Raw genomic sequence first — 19,764 nt, forward strand, 5'->3', positions numbered from 1 at the left:
ACACCTTGGTTTTGTGCACTGTAAATAAACCCACTTGCACCTCCGCCATTGTCTGCTATTGGATCCTCCTTTCTCACCCTCCACACGACTGCCGCCCCAGCCGTGACAGTACGACGCGACCACGAGATGGATCCAGCAGCTTTGTCCGGAGAGAGCGACCTCACACGCATCCAACGCCTGATGGACTGGGTAACTCACACCACCAACACAAGGGCAAAAGTGGTGGGGTTAAATGCCATCGAGGCAATCCTGGAGGGAAATCCCTACCTCTGCCAGCTTAAGGGAGTTTCCGCCTTCCTTTGCACCCTACATAAAGCCCGGGGGGTAGTGCAAGCTCGGGAAACCACAGACTTTGTCCAGCAGCAGCGGACTACGACCACCCCGGAGCAGTCACGTGAGCTTCTCCTGCCGGAGGTTTTACCCGGCCCGCCGGAGGTTTTGCCCGGCCCGCCGGATGTGATTTTGCCCGGCCCGCCGGATGTGATTTTGCCCGGCCCGTTGGATCCGTCAGCATGGAGGAAGCGACGATCGCACCGTCGGTGCGTCACCCCGCAGCCGGATATTAGGACTTTAGAACTGCCGACTGTGGTGAGTGAGAAGGACTCTTTTTCTGTTTTGGACTGTGGGACAGTTTATTCAGGGGCTTTGTTTGGTGCAGCAGATGACAAGGAGGACTGTTTGTTGCCCGTTCATTCTCCTGCTCAGCTGTCTTTACCTCGTTTAGCTGCACAGCAGCATTCAACTCGGTCTCCGGTATCCCCGCTAGCCCAGTCATCTATGCCGTCTCTGTCTTCACAGACTCCCTGTGAACGGGAGGCTGCGCTTGTGCCTCCCATTTTTGACTCTTTTTCTAGTACGTATTATTTGCAGAGAGACAAACACGTTAAAAATGCAATCGTTCCTCAACAGCTGGCTGGTTTAGAGACTGCTACTTGCTCCAGGGCCTCACCAGAGGTTAAGTTACAGCCCTCAGCTGACTCTGGACCCCTGGAGGCTAAGAACCCAGCTGAGAACTGCACCCGGCTGTCGCTGCCTGAGCAGGGTCGGTGCTCCGCGCAGCTGCAGTCTGTTTTGTCCCTGCCAGAGGCCCGTGCGCCTGCTGGTTCTGTTCCGTCCCTGCCAGAGGCCCGTGCGCCTGCTGGTTCCGTTCTGTCTCTGCCAGAGGTCTCCGCGCCTGCTGGTTCTGTTCTGTCTCTGCCAGAGGCCCGTGCGCCTGCTGGTTCCGTTCTGTCCCTGCCAGAGGTCTCCGTGCCTGCTGGTTCTGTTGCGTCCCTGCCAGAGGCCCGCGTGCCTGCTGGTTCTGTTGCGTTCCTGCCAGAGGCCCGTGTGCCTGCTGGTTCTGTTCTGTGTGTGCCAGGGGCTCCAGTGCCCACTGGATCTGAGACTGTTTTTGCTGGGGGGCCCGAGGAGCCCGTCCAGCCTTCTGCCTCGTCAGCTGGGGGGCCCGAGGAGCCCGTCCAGCCACCAGCTGCAGTCTCATCACCAGCTGCAGTCTCATCACCAACTGCAGTCTCATCACCCTCGCCTGCTGTGGCCTCAGAGTCTTCGGCCTCGCCTGGTCCGGTTTCAGCATCTGCTTTGGCTTCATCCTCGTCGCCTGGTCCAGCGTCTGCTTTGGCTTCATCCGGTCCAGCCTCTGCATCCTCATCATCTTCGTCTGGTCCAGCCTCTGCATCCTCGTCTGGTCCAGCCACTGCTTCATCCTCGTCTGGTCCAGCCACTGCTTCATCCTCGTCTGGTCCAGCCTCCGCTTCATCCTCGTCTGGTTCAGCCTCCGCTTCATCCTCGTCTGGTCCAGCCTCCGCTTCATCCTCGTCTGGTCCAGCCACTGCTTCATCCTCGTCTGGTCCAGCCTCCGTGTCTTCATCCTCGTCTGGTCCAGCCTCCGTGTCTTCATCCTCGTCGCCTGGTCCGGCTCCAGCATACTCATCAGCATCGCCTGGTCCGGCTCCAGCATCCTCATCATCCTCGCCTGGTCCAGCTTCTGCTTCAGCGTCCTCATCAGCTTCGTCTGGTCCAGCCTCCGCCTCCGCCTCGTCTGGTCCAGCCTCCGCTTCGCCTGGGGCTGCAGGGGCCACGCAGCCTTCAGGTCCCCTACTACCACCTTCACATCGTCGGTCATCTGCCAGGCCGCTTGTTGGGCATCTCCGCCACCGTGGACGCCCTCCTGAACGCCCTCCTGAACGCCGCCACTGCCTTCCACGTGGCCGGCCTCCGGACTTGTTTCCACGCCGCTGTTGCCGTCCGCACGGTCAGCCCCCAGAGCTGTTTCCACGCCGCTGTTGCCGTCCGCACGGTCGGCCCCCAGAACTGTTTCCACGCCGCTGTTGCCGTCCGCACGGTCGGCCCCCAGAACTGTTTCCACGCCGCTGTTGCCGTCTGCACGGTCGGCCCCCAGAACTGTTTCCGCGCCACTGCCTACTGCGTGGCCGGCATCCGGACCTGCCCCACTGCCGCTGCCTTTCACACGGTCGGCCCCCGGAACTGAACTGTTTTGGCCTCCGGGTCGGCCCCCTGACCTTGTCCGTCTGGGCCTTTTCGGACTGTGTCCCTCCGTCCTGGACCCCCACCGCCCGCCCTGGTCGGGTCGTTTTCTGTTTTTTGGTTCGTGGGGGTTTTTTTTGGTTTTGGTCCGTTTTTGTGTTTCTGTTGGGCTGTCTGGTGCCAGCCCTTGAGGGGGGGGGGGGGGGGGGGGGGGTACTGTCATGGTCCTGAGTCTGAGGACTCAGTGTTTTGTGTTTCCTTATGCTTTTGTTCATTCCGAGTGTGTATTCTGTTGTGATTTTGCCATTTGTTAGGTTTCTGTTCTTTGCCTGCCTGCTCCCACTTCTCTGTGTTCCTTCTGTCTGTCCATGGTGTTATTGTGTCTGCTCATGAGTCTGCCTGTCATGTTCAGTGTCCTGTCTGATTCTCTGTGTCTGTTAGTTTCCTGTTTTATTCTGAAAGTTCATGTCTCATGTCAGTGTGTTCAGTTTTACCTCTCCCCTGTCTCGTTAGCCTTATTGCTCCCAGCTGTGTCTCCCTCCTGTGGCCCATTCCCTGATTACTCCCCGTGTATTTAAGCCCTGTGTTTTCCTGTGCTCTCTGTCGCGTCGTCTGTTTAATTCCATGTAGTCTGCATTATTCCATGTTTCTTAGTGTCTCTCTCCTCCTCGTTTCATGTCCTCCCTTTTGCATTAGTTTTCCCAGTTTAGGTTTATGTTCGGTTCTGCTCACACCTTGGTTTTGTGCACTGTAAATAAACCCACTTGCACCTCCGCCATTGTCTGCTATTGGATCCTCCTTTCTCACCCTCCACACGACTGCCGCCCCAGCCGTGACAATAAGTTTGATGTGTCACATGGCCCTCTTCCTATTGAAAAAAAAAAAAAAAAAGTTGTATCCAAGATGGCCGACTTCTAAATGGCCACCATGGTCACCACCCATCTTGAGGAGTTTGCCCCCTCACTTATGCTAATGTGCCACAAACAGGACTTTAATATCACCAACCATTCCCATGTTATTACGGTGTATCCATATAAATGGCCCACCCTGTATAATGAACACTGCTCTGTGTTCTGAAGAATAAAAATGATGCAGCCTTTGCAGTTGAAGAAAAATACAACCTTTGCGGAGGTATTATTGTGAAACCAATTATTATGAGTACTTTCTCCCTGGGTGCGGTAAATACATGTGTCTAGTATATTTTTATTTTAACGTTTCAGTGGTTACATATGCTTGCATGATTTCTTACTTTTTTAACAGTTTTCAGTAATAATAATAATAGTAATAAATTTTATTTATGAGCGCCTTTCAAGTCACCCAAGGACACTTTACAATAGGATAAAACACTTAGTAAAACAATGGCAGAATATAAGAACAATAAAACAAAAGCACAAGATAAAATGAACAAACAGTGGATTCACAGTGAATATGCAGATTTGAACAGATGAGTTTTGAGTTGGGATTTAAACTGGGGGAGAGAACCAATATTTCTTATTTCTGGCGGCAGAGAGTTCCACAGCCTGGGAGCAGAGCAGCTGAAAGCTCTGCTTCACATGGTGGTGAGGCGGAAGGAAGGTATAGTAAGCTGGATAGAAGAAGAACGAAGTGAACGGGCAGAACAAGTGGTGGTTAACAGATCAGAAAGGTAAGAAGGAGCGAGGTTATGAATGGCCTTGAAGGTGAGCAGAAGAAGTTTGAAAATTATCCGGAATTTCACAGGGAGCCAGTGAAGTTCCTGAAGAACAGGGGTGATGTGCTGGTAGGAGGGGGTTCTGGTGATAAGTAACCAGTGTGCTGGATCTTTGTTTCACTGTGTTCTGTTGTGCAGTTATATGAGAGCATGTTAGGTCTGTCAGAATGACATGTAAGAACCATCACCAAAGACATTTCATGAGACCCAAAGTCATTTATACTAGGCTTGTATCCACAAGAACAGACGAACATTAATCAACCTCTTTTTTTTAATGCCAACAGGATAATAGTACTGTTTTGGGGGAACAAAGAAACCTAATAAACCAAATTAATTAACAGGTTTGGTTTCACTAGATATGACAAAATAATATCAGTTCAGTAGACTGGTAGCTTTCAAACAAGCCATACTTGTTCAGTCTTTTTCTAATTAAATAATAAATGTAAAATGTTAACTGAGGCCTGCAGAGTCTGAGATATAGCTCTTGGGGTGGAGCACTATAGACTGAGGCATATCCCTGAATGCTCCACACCAGCAAACTGGCAGAACTTCTGTTTTTCTAGTGTTCCTCACTTTTGCTCATTATCAGTTAATCATTATGCATCCTATGGAAGCAGCAAGGATACTTTCTTCTTGGACTGTGTAGAGAAAAAAAAGCTTGCTGAACAACTTTACTTTCCTGTGTTTATATAAAATTTCCAGTATTGTCAGCATTGTAATTGTACTTCATGCTTCTACTTGTCATAATTTAGTGGTTACTTTAAGGACTAAATGCATTCTATATGTAGTTATAAGAAGCAAACAGGAGCACAATAAAGTCAGTGCTGCTGTGTAAATATTAAATAAAAAAACCTAAAAACTAAAAAACAAAAAACAATTTAAGTTAAAAAAAACCAACACTTTCTATGAAGCTTTGATGGTCATGTTAAGACTTTGCCATGACTACGGAAAGAAAGTTATTATTAAAAGCATTATTAAAAGTTATTATTAAAAAAGTTATTAACTTTTTTCAAAACTATTATAAATCAATGCGTGCACCGACTACTCACCTACAACAGAGCATAATCCCCACCCCCTCCCAGCCCATTTCAGTGTGCAGAGCTATTGCTGAGGTAAGAAGTGTTTACATTGAAGAATATAAAATACTTAATATAAACTGGATTACATAATTCGTTATATGTTCTTTTTAAACACTGTGTTTTTAGGTTTGGTCCCCACTGTGAAAAATCTTGTGACTGATAATCTACCTCTGAATAATTTATACTACTGATGCTAACTCTGGATATGAGTATGCAGAGTTAAAAGAAGTAGTAGTGTGTAAAACAATTCCGATGTAGCCTCCTAATCTATTCAAACAAGTTAATCCCCAAAGCCTGGTAGGTTTGTGCTTTTAATCTCACAAAGCAGATATAGTGTATGAGCCCACAGCACCGTGAGAAAATAAAGCCGCTTTCTGTAAAGATGTACTGTATGACAGAAACAGTGTACTTACAATGAGTATCAGTGTTTCCACAGTGTGGGCATGCTCGGTGTGACACCACTGTCTCACCTGTCAGAGAGTCAGCACCATCTTTTTTCACACCTCTGCATCTCCATTGTTCTTTGCCGCCTCGTCTGCTGAGAGGTGAATTGTATGCTCGGTGTCGTCCTCAGGGGATCTTAGGGGAATCGAGATTGCATTTATGAGCCCCAGCTTAAGTGACAAGTGCACGCTTATGCATATGCCCTTTCAAAACATGCCGTCAGCATCTGATCGCTTTTCCCTGAACTGGGGACAAAGCTGCAGTTCAATTTCTGGCAATCTAAGGCGTCCTTTTTTGGTTAAGTCTGACCTTCGTAGCAGCAGACAAGAGGACTGAATTTTGAAAATGTATTTTTTTGCATTTAGCTGTAACACATTGGCCTGTGAGCACAAAAATAAGATGTTTGAATGGTTCTGCATTTGTTCTGAGGGGAGCATGCCCCATCACCTGGAAAACACAACATCCAGCGTCAGTAAAACAAAAGGTTCATTTCAGAGCAATCTCACTACCTTAGCCATCCAGTCCACTCCACTAGCGCACTAATATCTCACAGATATGCATCAACACACTGCTGTCACCATGAAATGTGTTTGAGGAAATCCCCCCTGGATAGCTAAATGGCTCTTTAGAATAATTGCTCCCATTTTTAACACGTTTAATATATGCATTTAGTCAAGTAGCACACTTTCCTTTGAGGAATAGTAACATTAGAACAGCTGGGCTCGTGATCCTCAAGGCAGTAATCAGCCACAGCACAGAAGCCCTTGGAGATATGAGACAATGTTCTGTTACTCACTGTTGTTACCTCAGTGGCAACATACAAGCTCAAAGGCCAGAAGCTGTTCTGAGGCAGGTGAGCATGCAGCTTTGTGGCAACAGATTTAACAGAGGAATTTTATATTCATAGTAGAAGTTACACCACATCTTGTACAATGTCATAAAAGCTAAAAACTTTGGTAAAACTTTGGGGTTGTTAGAATAGAATAGAACTTAATCCCGTGGGGAGGTCCCCTCAGAGAAATTATGGTTCCAGCAGCACAACCCCAGTTCACCTTAAATACAAATAAGAAAAAAAAGTCCAGGAATTAAAGTGTTATGCTATCAGGTTTTCACTACATGATTAATGTCACCAAAGGACAGTAACTGTAATATAAAGCACACACAGCAGCTTAGGAGGTCAAGCTAGTTAAAGTCCTTGGGATGTGTCACGAGGGGCATCTGGCATAAATCGAATGCCAAATCAAAGTACGAGTTGCATCTGGTGAACCGACTCATTGGGAAATAAGGGATACCAAAAAGTAACTAGAAAAAATTTGCATTTCCTGCGAAAATGCAGTGTGGATGCCTTAACGCTGAAGATGTCTGCTGAAAAAAGCTGAAAAAGTTGAAACAAAAAAAAAAAAAAAAAGCTGCCCTGAGCAGGATTTGAACCTGGCCCTCCTGGTCAAAGGAGCTAACTGAGCCAAACACTTTCTCACAAAGAAGAGGTGGAGAGATTGACAATTGTGCTGAAATGAGCAGAAGCTGCTGAGAATTGTGCTGATAAGAGGTGGAAAGGCTGAAAATTTTTCAGAAGAGGTGAATAAGCAGAATTTGGGCAAAAAAAGAGGTGAAAATTCTGCTGAAAAGAGTTCAATCAGCAGAATTTCTGCTGAAAAGAGGTGAATGAGCAGAATTCTGCTGAAAAGAGGTTTTTGCTGAAAAAGAGCTGAAAAAGTTTGGATTTGTCCTGAAAAGGGGTTTAAAAAACTGAAAATTTTGCTGAAAAGGGGTGAAAAAGATGAAATTTGTGTTGAAAAGAGTTAAAAAAAAGTTTAACTGTTAAGTGAAAGAAATGTTGCCATAAGCTGGATTTGAACCCAGGCCTCCCAGTCTGAGAACGGATGCTTATCTCACTGAGCTAAAACACAGCTCAGCCCATCATGCAAAATCAGTGACCACATTGATAATGTGTTCCATTCATTTCAATGGTCAAAAGTCATAACACACATCATCAGAAATAGCAGAATTTTTTAAAGTTTAAACATAGTATTTCTGCTCAAACTTAGTATTTATACTAAATAATATTTTTTTCCTGCCAAATCATAGCATTTGTGCTGGAACACAGAAAGTTCTGCCAAATCATACAATTTGTACTAAAACATTATTTATGATTTAGCAGAAACACTGGGACTTGGTAGAAATACTATGATTTACATGAAATACTTTGACTTAGCAGAAGTACTACAATCTAGAAAAAAGTACTACAGCATAGCAGAAATTCTATCATTGAGCAGAATTACTAGGATTTAGAAGAAATACTAAGATTTGGCACAACCACTGATGTGGCTCAAGAACCTTTATTGTGCAGTTATACTATGATTTGGAAGAAATACTATACTTTGGCACAAATACTATGATTTGGAAGAAATACTATGTTTTAGCACAAATACTATGATTTGGCTCAAATACTATAACTATCCTCGGTCAGAAGGAGAGGCTGACATCCAGGGATTAGATTACCACAGGTGGAGTTTATTGCGGTCAGATGGATGGTACAGGGAGGTATGGCATACAGTAGGAGGATGTGGAGAGGTGATATGGTGTGGTTTCTATGATTAAGAACAGGGTATGCATTACAACATGCATACAGATTAAAGATTAAGAAAACTGGCAACAAATTCCTCCACTACAAATCAGTCTGATGCCACTTTTTACAGGGTAGTAATACTTAGTAGTAATACTATAACATAACAGAATTATTATTTGGGCACAAATACCACGATTTGGCAAAAATGCCATGATTCAGCACAAATATGATGACATGGCAAAAATACTATGATTGGGTAGAAATACTATGATTTGGCAATAATACTGCATTTTAACACAACTACTGAGATTTGATTGAAATACTATGATTTAGAAGAAATACTATGACTCCATACAAATACGATGCTTTGGGACAAATACTATGTTTTGATTCCAATACTATGATGTGCAACAAATACTATGATTTGGCACAAGTACTATGATTTAGTACAAATACTCTGATTTGGCAGAAATACTCTGATTTAGCAGAAGTACTATCTTTTGGTAGAAATTCCTGCTAAAAGGTAGTATTTCTGCGTTTTAGCAGAAATACTGTAATTTGGCATACATACTATGATTTGGCATAAATACTATGCCTTAGTAGTAATACTATAACATAAGAGATATACTATGGTTTTGCAGACATACTATGTTTTTGCACAAATACCATGATTTGGCACAAATACTGTGATTTAGCAGAAATACTATGATTGGGTTCAAATACTATGATTTGGCAATAATACTGCGTTTTAACAACAACTACTGAGATTTGATTGAAATACTATGATTTAGAAGAACTACTATGACTCCATACAAATACGATGCTTTGGCACAAATACTATGATTTGGCAGAAATACTATGACTTAGTAGTAATACTATAACATAACAGATTTCCTAAAAAAAACTATGAAATTGCATTAATTCTATGACTTGGCAGAGATACTACGTTTTAGCACAAATACTATAACAACGCAGAAATACTATGACTTAGTAGTAATACTATAACATAACAGTTCAATGTTCTTGCACAAATACCACAATATGGCAGAAATACTATGTTTTAGCACAGATACTGTGATTTGGTATAAATACTATGATTTGGCACACATACTATATTTCGCAGATACACTATAACATAACAGATATTCTACGACTTAGTAGTAATACTATAACATAACAGAATTATTAATTGGGCGCAAATACCACGATTTGGCAAAAATACTATGATTGGGTACAAATACTATGATTTGGCAATAATACTGCATTTTAACACAACTACTGAGATTTGATTGAAATACTATGATTTAGAAGAAATACTATTACTCCATACAAATACGATGCTTTGAGACAAATACTATGTTTTGGTTCCAATACTATGATGTGCAACAAATACTATGATTTGGCACAAGTACTATGATTCAGTACAAATACTATGATTTGGCAGAAATACTATGCCTTAGTAGTAATACTATAACATAAGAGATATACTATGGTTTTGCAGACATACTATGTTTTTGCACAAATACCATGATTTGGCACAAATGCTATGATTTAGCAGAAATACTATGAATGGGTACAAATACTATGATTTGGCAATAATACTGCGTTTTAACAACAACTACTAAGATTTGATTGAAATACTATGATTTAGAAGAAATACTATGACTCCATACAAATACGATGCTTTGGCACAAATACTATGTTTTGGCAGAAATACTATGACTTAGTAATAATACTATAACATAACAGTTCAATGTTCTTGCACAAATACCACACTATGGCAGAAATACTGTGTTTTAGCACAAATACTGTGATTTGGTATAAATACTACGATTTGGCACACATACTATATTCCGCAGATACACTATAACATAACAGATATTCTACGACTTAGTAGTAATACTATAACATAACAGAATTATTAATTGGGCACAAATATCACGATTTGGCAAAAATACCATGATTCGGCACACATACGATGACATGGCAAAAATACTATGATTGGGTACAAATACTATGATTTGGCAATAATACTGCATTTTAACACAACTACTGAGATTTGATTGAAATACTATGATTTAGAAGAAATACTATTACTCCATACAAATACGATGCTTTGGGACAAATACTATGTTTTGGTTCCAATACTATGATGTGCAACAAATACTATTATTTGGCACAAGTACTATGCCTTAGTAGTAATACTATAACATAAGAGATATACTATGGTTTTTCAGACATACTATGTTTTTGCACAAATACCATGATTTGGCACAAATGCTATGATTTAGCAGAAATACTATGATTGGGTTCAAATACTATGATTTGGCAATAATACTGCGTTTTGGCAGAAATTCCTGCTAAAAAGGACTATTTCTGCTTTTTAGCAGAAATACTGTAATTTGGCATAAATACTATAATTTGGGATAAATACTATGATTTGGCACATATAATATATTCAGCACATATATTATAAAATAACAGAAATATTATGATTTGGCCTCAAAACCATGATTTTGCACAAATACCATGATTCTGCAAAAATACTATGATTTAGCAAAAATACTATGATTTAGCAGAAGTACTGAGATGTAGCAGAAGTACTTTGTTTTAGCAGAAATACTATGATTGAGGAGTAATACTTAAACATAGGAGAAATATTGATACACAGACACACATACACAGACAGTAAAGGGAACAGGAGCTGTGGAGAGTCTGGGCTTGGTATATGTAGGTCAGTTAAATTAGCTGCACCTGCTGTAGTCAGCCCTTACACACACAGACACAGACACAGACACAGAGAGAGGTGTGAGTTTTCTTCAGTGTATTTCTGACATTCAGGATTCCACTCGAACAAATGGCCATAATTCCCTAACCGTAGAGGCTAGAACGGTCATTCAGGCATCGTTTTATTCAGAAGAGATGGGGGAATCTTCAGGTCTTCATAATTCAGAGATAAAACATAAATTATTAAAGATATATGACTTGTAATACACTGTAACTGAGTAGAGGCGAAGCAAAAACTGCCTTGACTTGCGCTCAAACAACCTTTGGTAACTCTAAATCTATATGGAGCATCAAAATCATTCTTTCACCGTAAGAAACAGCAGGCTTTGGTGAACAGTTATGGAAATTTTCAGGGCTCTGTGGAAATCCATCAAAAAGATATGACGAGAGAAAAAAGTGCCTCATTTCCAGTGTTTGAAATCTGATGAAATCTGAGCGAGGGACAAATTTCCTACCCTCAAACAAGTCCAACTCATTTCAGAACGGTAATAGGTGAGAAAGAAATTCTTGAATTGTGAGCGTCAGGAGTGTCTGAACATATACGGGGACAAGCCTCATGTCTTAACTTTGCTTCGTTAAGGAGATATGACAATTTGAAAATGCCTCTCATTAGAGAAATCCAGCGGTGATTTTGAACAAACTCTCCATTGAGTTTATATGGAGAGTTTTCTGACTTTGTGTTACTCTGAGGAGATTTGCAAAATATCTATGAGTCCCACAACAATGATAGGGACATTTTCTGAAAGCCAGCAAAAATACCTACGTTTTGATGTATAATTTGTGGGGCTTGAGTGGAAATTGAGCGAGTAGCAAGAAGTTGTTTGGACATGAAGAGAAAATTCAAACAGTTTCACTGTCCCCTCTGAGTTAATTGCATAGCAACCATAGCAACGCATGTATTTTCTGAAAAATCACAATTTTGCAACTGAAAACTAAAAGAGGGATAAGATTAAAACGGTAGAAGATCTGAAAAAGCTGAATCATACAGGAATAGCCAAATCATTTGAGAACATTTTAAAGTTTGAATGGAGTTTCTAGGTGAAAGTATGAGGCAGTAGTTAAGTTTCAAAGACAAGCAAGTTTTAGCAGAATTGTGGAAGTTTCCCATTCATTTCAATGGGACAAATTAAAGGAAAAAAGTGTAATATTTTAAAAAGTATAATAGTAATAAACACCAAAAGTCATAGCCGGCATTAGCAGAAAGAGCAGAACAGTTTAGAGTTTGAACGGTGAAAATAGCACAAAAATTGTGGAAGTAGATCCACGGCGAAAAGTGTACGGAAACACCCGGAATAATAATAAAGAAGAAAGAGAAACAGAATCTCAATAGTGTGGATGCCTATTAAGGCATCCACACAATTAAGTTGTGTGAATACCCAAATTTTGCCACCAGGGGCATCGTTTTACTACTGTGTGTGGAAATGTCTTCATGTATGTGTGGTTGCTATTACTTTTTAATATAATTTTAGCTATACCCACAATTATTTAAGACATTTACTCTGAAAAAAAAAGTTATATTGGTTTGTTGCACAATCTTCTGTTATTAGTATTACAGAAAAATACGGCAAGATTTGGATTTTTCTTTCAAAAGTTGTTTTCTTTTTAAAATACCCTCAACGTCGCAAAGACAAAGGAGTTGATAGTGGACTTCCGGAGGTGCAGAGAAGTACACACCCCCATCACCATCAACGGCGCTGCTGTGGAGAGAGTGAGCAGCTTCCGGTTCCTTGGAGTACATCTGGCTGAGGATCTTACGTGGTCAGTACACACAAACAAAACAGTGAAGAAGGCGCAGCAGCGCCTCTTCTTTCGCAGGAGACTGAAAAGATTCGGCATGAGCCCCCGCATCCTCAGGACCTTCTATCACTGTGCCATTGAGAGCATCCTCACTGGATGCATCACCACCTGGTATGGCAACAGCACCGCCTACAACTGCAAAGCTCTCCAGCGAGTAGTGCGGTGCTCTGAACGGATAATTGGAGGTGAGCTTCCCTCCCTCCAAGACATCTACAGGAAGCGCTGCCTGAGGAAAGCGGGGAGGATCATCAAGGACTCCAGTCACCCCAGCCATAAACTGTTCAGACTGCTTCCATCAGGAAGGAGGTTCTGCAGCATCCGGTCCCGTACCAGCAGACTGAGAGACAGCTTTTTCCATCAGGCCATCAGACTGCTGAACACGTCATAGACACCTCAGCTTCACTACTGGAACTTCAACATTATGCACTCCACACTGTATATAAATGCCACTTGTTTTGCACATATTCAACTCTGTATATTTTATATATTTTATTATTATTATTATTATTATTATTATTATTATTATTTATTTATTTATTTATTTTACTATTTAATTTGTAAAAATGTGTATACACACACACACACACACACACACACACACACACACACACACACACACACACACGTAGGAAAATATTTAGTATACACATCCAGAAATGCATACACTATTATATATTGTACATATATTTATTAGTTTCAGGTTGGCCATTCTTGTATTTTGCTCGTTTGTGTTGTTGTGTTTGCTTGTGGGGCTCGCACACAAGAATTTCACTCGCATGTGCTGTGCCAGTGTGCCTGCACATGTGATGTGACAATAAAAGTGATTTGATTTGATTTGATTTGATTTGAAAATATACTATTTATTGATAACTTTTCATATTTGTGTTAACTTTTTAAACAATAAGTATTTGCAATGATTATCTTTCATTTTATTTGTTGCAATGTTTGAGGAACAAGAGGTTTGATGTAAAGGCAGTCTGGGTTAAGGGTTGTGGTGGTTACAGCTGTCAAATCAAATCTATAAATATGATTACCAGAATAAAACAGCATCAATCAAATATATAAAGACATTTAAACTGTTAAAAACTACTTTAAAAAGACTGTTTCAAATCATCTCTAACAATGCAAAAAGCACAAAAAATATTATCACTAACATAAAAAAAATCCAGAGTTTGAATGCTAACTATCATGAAGCTAAACCAGTGATTCATGCCATCCACAAACGTTAGACACACCTGTGAGTCGAGGCACAGTAACACACCCTAACAAAAAAGCTAGTATTAGCTCAAAGCACTCAGAAAGCACAGAGAACTTTCAGTATGTGAAGGTGTAAGTGGCTGCAGCCACAGAATAGTGAATAATTTTAACTATACAGAAGTACTTTGGTTAGCCATGATGCATGTAGATAGGTCTAGACTGCAGTTTAGAGGCTAGTGATAAGAAATAAAGTTTAACGTCAGTCTATCATACTTGTTTTTTGACACAAATGTCACTTTAATGGTAGTTCATGCAAGAAAACTTATAAAGACAAAACAAAGAGTTAGAGCTATCATCATGAAATTTAGGACCATATCAAAATGCTATTTTGGAGGTTGGTGCCATTTTCACGACTTAAAGCGACAGAGCAAGTTAGCATACTTACAGTGCTGTAATTTATGTATAAAGATGTAGCTAGTTTATTTGAATAATTACCTACAAAGAGTAGTGTAAATTAGTGGTTCAAAAACCAGCACACTTAATGAGAAAGTCCAAGAAGAGTAATGTCCTGACAGCTAGATCAATAAAAGAAGGCTGTCTGTGGTCCCCAGAACTACAAACCTTGGTGGAGCACAGAATTCCCCAGGAAAGCTGCCTTTCAGTCACAAATTATTCCACAGTATAAACCTAGAATCTCCATGTAACAGCTGATCTGTGTGTTGTGTACAAGAACATTAAATATTATTTACTTTTAGAGGCTGAGCTGTTTCTGTGTTATGTGTGTGCCTTGTGTGTAAACGTGCACATTGCTGTTGTGTTTTTCGTTTTCCCTGCAGGCTACATGAGGCTGCAGGTTTTCATTAAAGTTGATATTACATATTTTAAGATTCAGACATTAATATGTTACTCTGTCATAGTCTTATTAATAGCTGCATGAAAATAACTCAGCGTAGCTCTCTGTGTACACTGCTGAGAAAGATGTGGAGAGATGTTTTAATTATGTACCTATGTCAATGTGAAAATGAGACTAAAAAACTGAAACACAGTTCAGTTTAAATAAAATAACAGAAGCATATTAAAGACTTGAAAGGGGCTCAGCACTCAACATTCAGGGTTAGCACTCAATAAAGAGGAATAGGGAGGAAGTTAGAGCAATTTGTCCACCTGTAACAATTATACACTCGTTCTGATAACAAATCCCCCACTAAGTCCCAAAAAACGAACACCTGAACTATTTCAATTATACTAGCTATCACAGCCAAAACAAATCATGATTCTTTCTGCTATTAAATTTAGCATTAAATGTCATTATGCAAACCTTACTAAATTGTGCTTCTATGATTATTTTAAATATTCTCCCAATGTTTTGTAGCAGGAAAGGGAAACTCCTACAAATACACATATGTATAAGGCCAGCCACAGAAAATACCTGTGTCCCTTTCAGTCACAACACTGACACTGTGACACTTTAGAAGATCTTGACAGTAGCCAAAGAAGGTTTTGCTCTGTGGCAAAGCATTAGTAAATCTGGCCCATTGGCATTTATTTTTGCTGTTGACCTCATTACATTATTTGTAGGCGTATTCCTATCACCGTTACCGTTATTGGGCTCATCTCAGACGGGGATGAGTCTGCCTACAGGAGGGAGGTTGAACGTCTGGTGTCTTGGTGCAGCCACAACAACCTGGTGCTGAATGCCCAGAAGACAGTGGAGATTATTGTGGACTTCAGGAAGCACACAGCCCCACTCCCCCCCATCATCCTGACTGACACCCCCATCACCTCTGTGGACTCATTCCGCTTCCTGGTAACACCATCACTCAGGACCTGAAGTGGGAGCCCACCATCACCTCCGTCATCAAGAAAGCCCAGCAGAGGATGTACTTCCTGAGGCAGCTGAAGAAATTCAACCTGCCAACACGGACGATGATGCAGTTCTACACCACAATCATCGAGTCCATCCTCACCTCCTCCATCACCGTGTGGTACGCTGGAGCCACTATCAGGGACAAACAGAGACTGCAGCGTGTTGTGCGCTCTGCTGAGAAGGTGATTGGCTGCAGACTCCCATCTCTGCAGGACCTGTACACCTCCAGGACACTGCGGCGTGCAGCTCGGATCTCAGCTGACCCTTCTCACCCTGGACACAGTCTGTTTGACCTGCTACCCTCAGGCAGGAGGCTCCGGTCCATTCGCACCAGAACCTCTCGCCATAAGAACAGTTTCTTCCCCTCTGCTGTTGGTCACATGAACAATAACCGTATGACTGTTCCCACCACTAACACATGACCCTACGCTGTGTTCACTGCATGATTCCATGTTTTGGCACTGATCACCACCTGCACTCATGTATATATCTTTCTACGTAGCACTTTTAATTCTTATTCTCATGTATATATCTCATGTATATCTCATGCATATATCTTTCTATGTAGCACTTTTAATTCTTATTCTTACTTCTATTTTTTCATGTCTATTTAAGCGCAATTTATGACAGCATGTTTGCACTGAAGCACCGCAGCAATTTCCTAATGTTGTAAACCTGCTCAACATTTGGCAATAAAACCCTTTCTGATTCTGATTCTGATTCTGATCAGAGCACCACAGGGGAGCCACAATACAAAGCATATGCAGGCAATCAAGATTTCTTTTAAAGTGAGCTGATTTGCAGTGGTTCAGTGTTTTAATAGGATTACTTAGCACTTAGCACTTAGTTCCTCCTACGCCGGGCGGCACATCGGGCAGCTAGTGATCTCCATCGATGTCGGTCAGCAGCGACTGCTTCAGCTTCGTGCCAGGCAATGTCGACAGTTCTCAGATCGTCCATGAATGTTCGAAGCCATGTGGTCTTTGGTCGGCCTTGCTTTCGCTTGCCAGTGCGTGGAAGCCATGTCATGGCAATCTTAGCTGGGCGATGAGGAGGTAGGCGTAAAATATGGCCTGCAAAGCGGAAGCGCCTTTCTGCAACAACATCGGCTAATGGGCAGGTGCCTGCTCTTCGTAGGACCTCCTCATTTGTTATTCGGTCCCGGTAGGAAATTCTCAGGATTCGCCGCAGGCCACGTTGTTGAAGCACGTTCAGGTGTTAAATAATTGCACTTGTTGAGCGCCAGGTTTCACTAGCGTAAAGTGCAGTAGGGAAGACGATAGAGTTCAATAGTCTGATCTTGACCCTAACAGTCAGGGTTCCAAATAGGTTGGAGACGTCGCAGGCAGAGACCCCGTCATTCGAGATGATGCTGCCAAGATATGTAAAATTCTCCAGCTATTCAAATTCAAATTCAAATTCAAATTTTATTTGTCACGTACACAGTCATACACAGTACGATATGTAGTGAAATGCTTGGACAACTGCTTGTGACCTAAAGAAAACAAAAAAGGAAAAGGCTATGAATAAGATAGGAAATAAATATGAACAATTAAAAAGGGTAAATTTAACTAAGAAGGAATAAAATATAAATTAAGGTTAAAAATGAAATAACTGTACAACACAAATTAGAATGAAGGGTAAATTTAACTGGGAAGGAATAAGATAAAATATATAAATTAAAGTTGAAAATAAAATAACTGTACAACAAAATACACAATATAGAACTATATAAGAATGTATGAAGAAATCTAAATCTAAATAAATATATACACAATAACAGCAGCTGTACAAGTATTAACCGGAAATGAAGAATATAGTGACCAGTGTTGTGCAAAAAAACAATGTGTGCAAAAACAATGTCCAGAAAGTCCAGTGTGTGTGTAAGAACCATATGTGTGGGTCAGTACTGTGTGGTGGTGTGATTGAGAGACCGTATCGCCTGCGGGAAGAAGCTCCTCCTCAGTCTCTCTGTGTTGGTCTTCAGGGAGCACGTTGTTGGTTGATCATGACAGGAATGCGGGCACGTGCATAGCCAACTCGGATTACCTTGTATTTTTTGGCGCTGATTCTTAATCCAACTTTTGTCGCCTCCCTCTGCAGGGCCGCGGTCAACTTTTGGAGGTCTTCCTGAGTCGAGCCCAGCAGGGCAATGTCATCTGCGAAGTCCAAGTCAGTGAGATTACGTGCTTCGTGCCAGGGCACACAGATGCCAGCTTCGTCAACCTCATTTACTTAATTTTATGAAAAAGTTTCGCACTCAGTGGAGTGATGTAGTTAAAATCATTTGTGTGGGATTTTGTCAGTCACAGTTTTTCGAAGCTTTTGTCTCCATGCAGTTTTTCAGTTGTGGTAATTAAGCTAAAGTAGCTCAGTCGAGCGACATAACTGGTTTTCATTTTCATGCTGTCAGAGCCCTGTGACTTTAGTGCAGGCACAGCTCACATAGAGGGATGATGCGAGTTTTCAGTTAAACTTGGTCGTGTATCAGTGAGACCCATGCTCAGTCACGATGTTTATGTTTCTGTAGAACGATCTTCAAGACAAAGGTACATTCAGGAAATAATATAGTAATACGTTTTTAATCTAACATAAGTCTTTCGTAATTTCTATGTTTAACACCCAATGGTGTTTGGATACAGAGATGACATTGTGTAGATTAAAGAACCTCTTTTCAAGTATGGGAAGATATATACAGTATATAAATACATAAATAGTGTTATTTCATGTTATGATCTGTCACGATCAGAAAATAGGGTCTATCCCCTTTTTAATCTAATAAAGAGTTTCATTGTTTTATATGTGAACCTCACCTTTAAAAATGTTAGCATTAATTCTAATTTGTCTTTAACAATTTGTGTGTGTAAAATTTTTACTTCAGAGAGTGCGATTGTTATTAATGTTGTGTTCTTTTCAGTTGTTGGAAGATCCCTCAAATTAAATTCCGCTGATCAGTATGTAGACTACGCATTTTAAATAGGTTGTGATGGATGATTGTATTAAATTAAACTACTAGTTTTGAAAGCAGCAGAAAATGACCAAGTTGACCCTACTTAATCTAACTTAACTCTGCCCATTTACATTTTATTCTAGGTTGAACAAGATGGAGGCAAAGTTCTGTGTAATTATTCATAACCAAATCGAGAAGTTGGTTCTTCCATCAGGGATCCCACCAACAGTAGAGGAGCTGCAAAGTGTTGTGAAGAACACCTTTGGGATTTCAAACGACTTCAGTCTTCACTGTTTTGACCCAGAATTTCAGGATTACTTCACTATTCGCAGAAGTGACCAGATAAAACACAAATACGCTGTGAAGGTTGTTGGCATCACCCTGGTCATTCTGCCAGTTTTCGGCAGCCCCTCTGATCAATTGCCAACTGACTATGACTCATCATCCAATCCAGTTGTATTCAATGCAGACTCTGCTGCAACCACATCTTCTCAGGACACCATTATTCTCAAAAGGCAGAAGTTCAGAGAACGTTGTGAGCCCTGGCCGAAGCTGTTCCCCATTCCACAGTCTGCATACGAAACTGAAATGTAACTGGAAAGAGCCACTGAGAGTATAAAAAGAAAGGAAATCTTCTGCCCACCTCCAAAGAAAAGGCTGATATTCTCGAGAAGTTGGCTGAAACTGTATTTTCAATTATGGACTATTCTTCCTATTATTTTGGGGCAAGCACTAGTGAAGATTTTCAGTGCATACAACGTAAATTAAGCAGAAAAATATTATATGATACATTTTTTATACGTTTTATATTCCACAATAAAACCAATTACTGTTTGAATGTTCTCTTTCTGAAATTGATTAATTTTACTCAGAAAAGAAGTTAAATTAATTTCATTCATT

The 19,764-nt window shown here is 41.1% G+C and overlaps 1 protein-coding gene across 1 annotated transcript; it reads left to right on the forward strand.

Annotated features, from left to right (window-relative positions):
- Nucleotides 1–126: 126 nt before the first annotated feature.
- On the forward strand, nt 127–19,458 carry LOC147316946 (uncharacterized). Its single transcript, XM_086313068.1, has 5 exons — nt 127–1,473; nt 1,543–2,505; nt 18,018–18,090; nt 18,445–18,463; nt 19,008–19,458. The coding sequence occupies exons 1-5, from the start codon at nt 127–129 to the stop codon at nt 19,456–19,458; spliced, it is 2,853 nt and encodes a 950-aa protein (XP_086169194.1).
- The last annotated feature ends 306 nt before the right edge of the window (nt 19,459–19,764 follow it).

This window comes from Aulonocara sp. 'chitande type north' Nkhata Bay, linkage group LG12, assembly GCF_057382095.1.
Source record: "Aulonocara sp. 'chitande type north' Nkhata Bay isolate Kocher_YH1m ecotype deep benthic linkage group LG12, A_spYH_male_GT1.1, whole genome shotgun sequence".
NCBI classification, from domain to species: Eukaryota; Metazoa; Chordata; class Actinopteri; order Cichliformes; family Cichlidae; genus Aulonocara; species Aulonocara sp. 'chitande type north' Nkhata Bay.

Bases quoted from the DNA above. Each gene is read 5' to 3' on its own strand.
- LOC147316946 (XM_086313068.1), top strand. From the start codon at position 127: ATGGATCCAGCAGCTTTGTCCGGAGAGAGCGACCTCACACGCATCCAA. The intron at 1,474-1,542 runs GTCTCATCACCA...GTGGCCTCAGAG, and splicing joins CCGTCCAGCCACCAGCTGCA to TCTTCGGCCTCGCCTGGTCC. The intron at 2,506-18,017 runs GTCGGCCCCCTG...CTCCCTCTGCAG, and splicing joins TGAACTGTTTTGGCCTCCGG to GGCCGCGGTCAACTTTTGGA.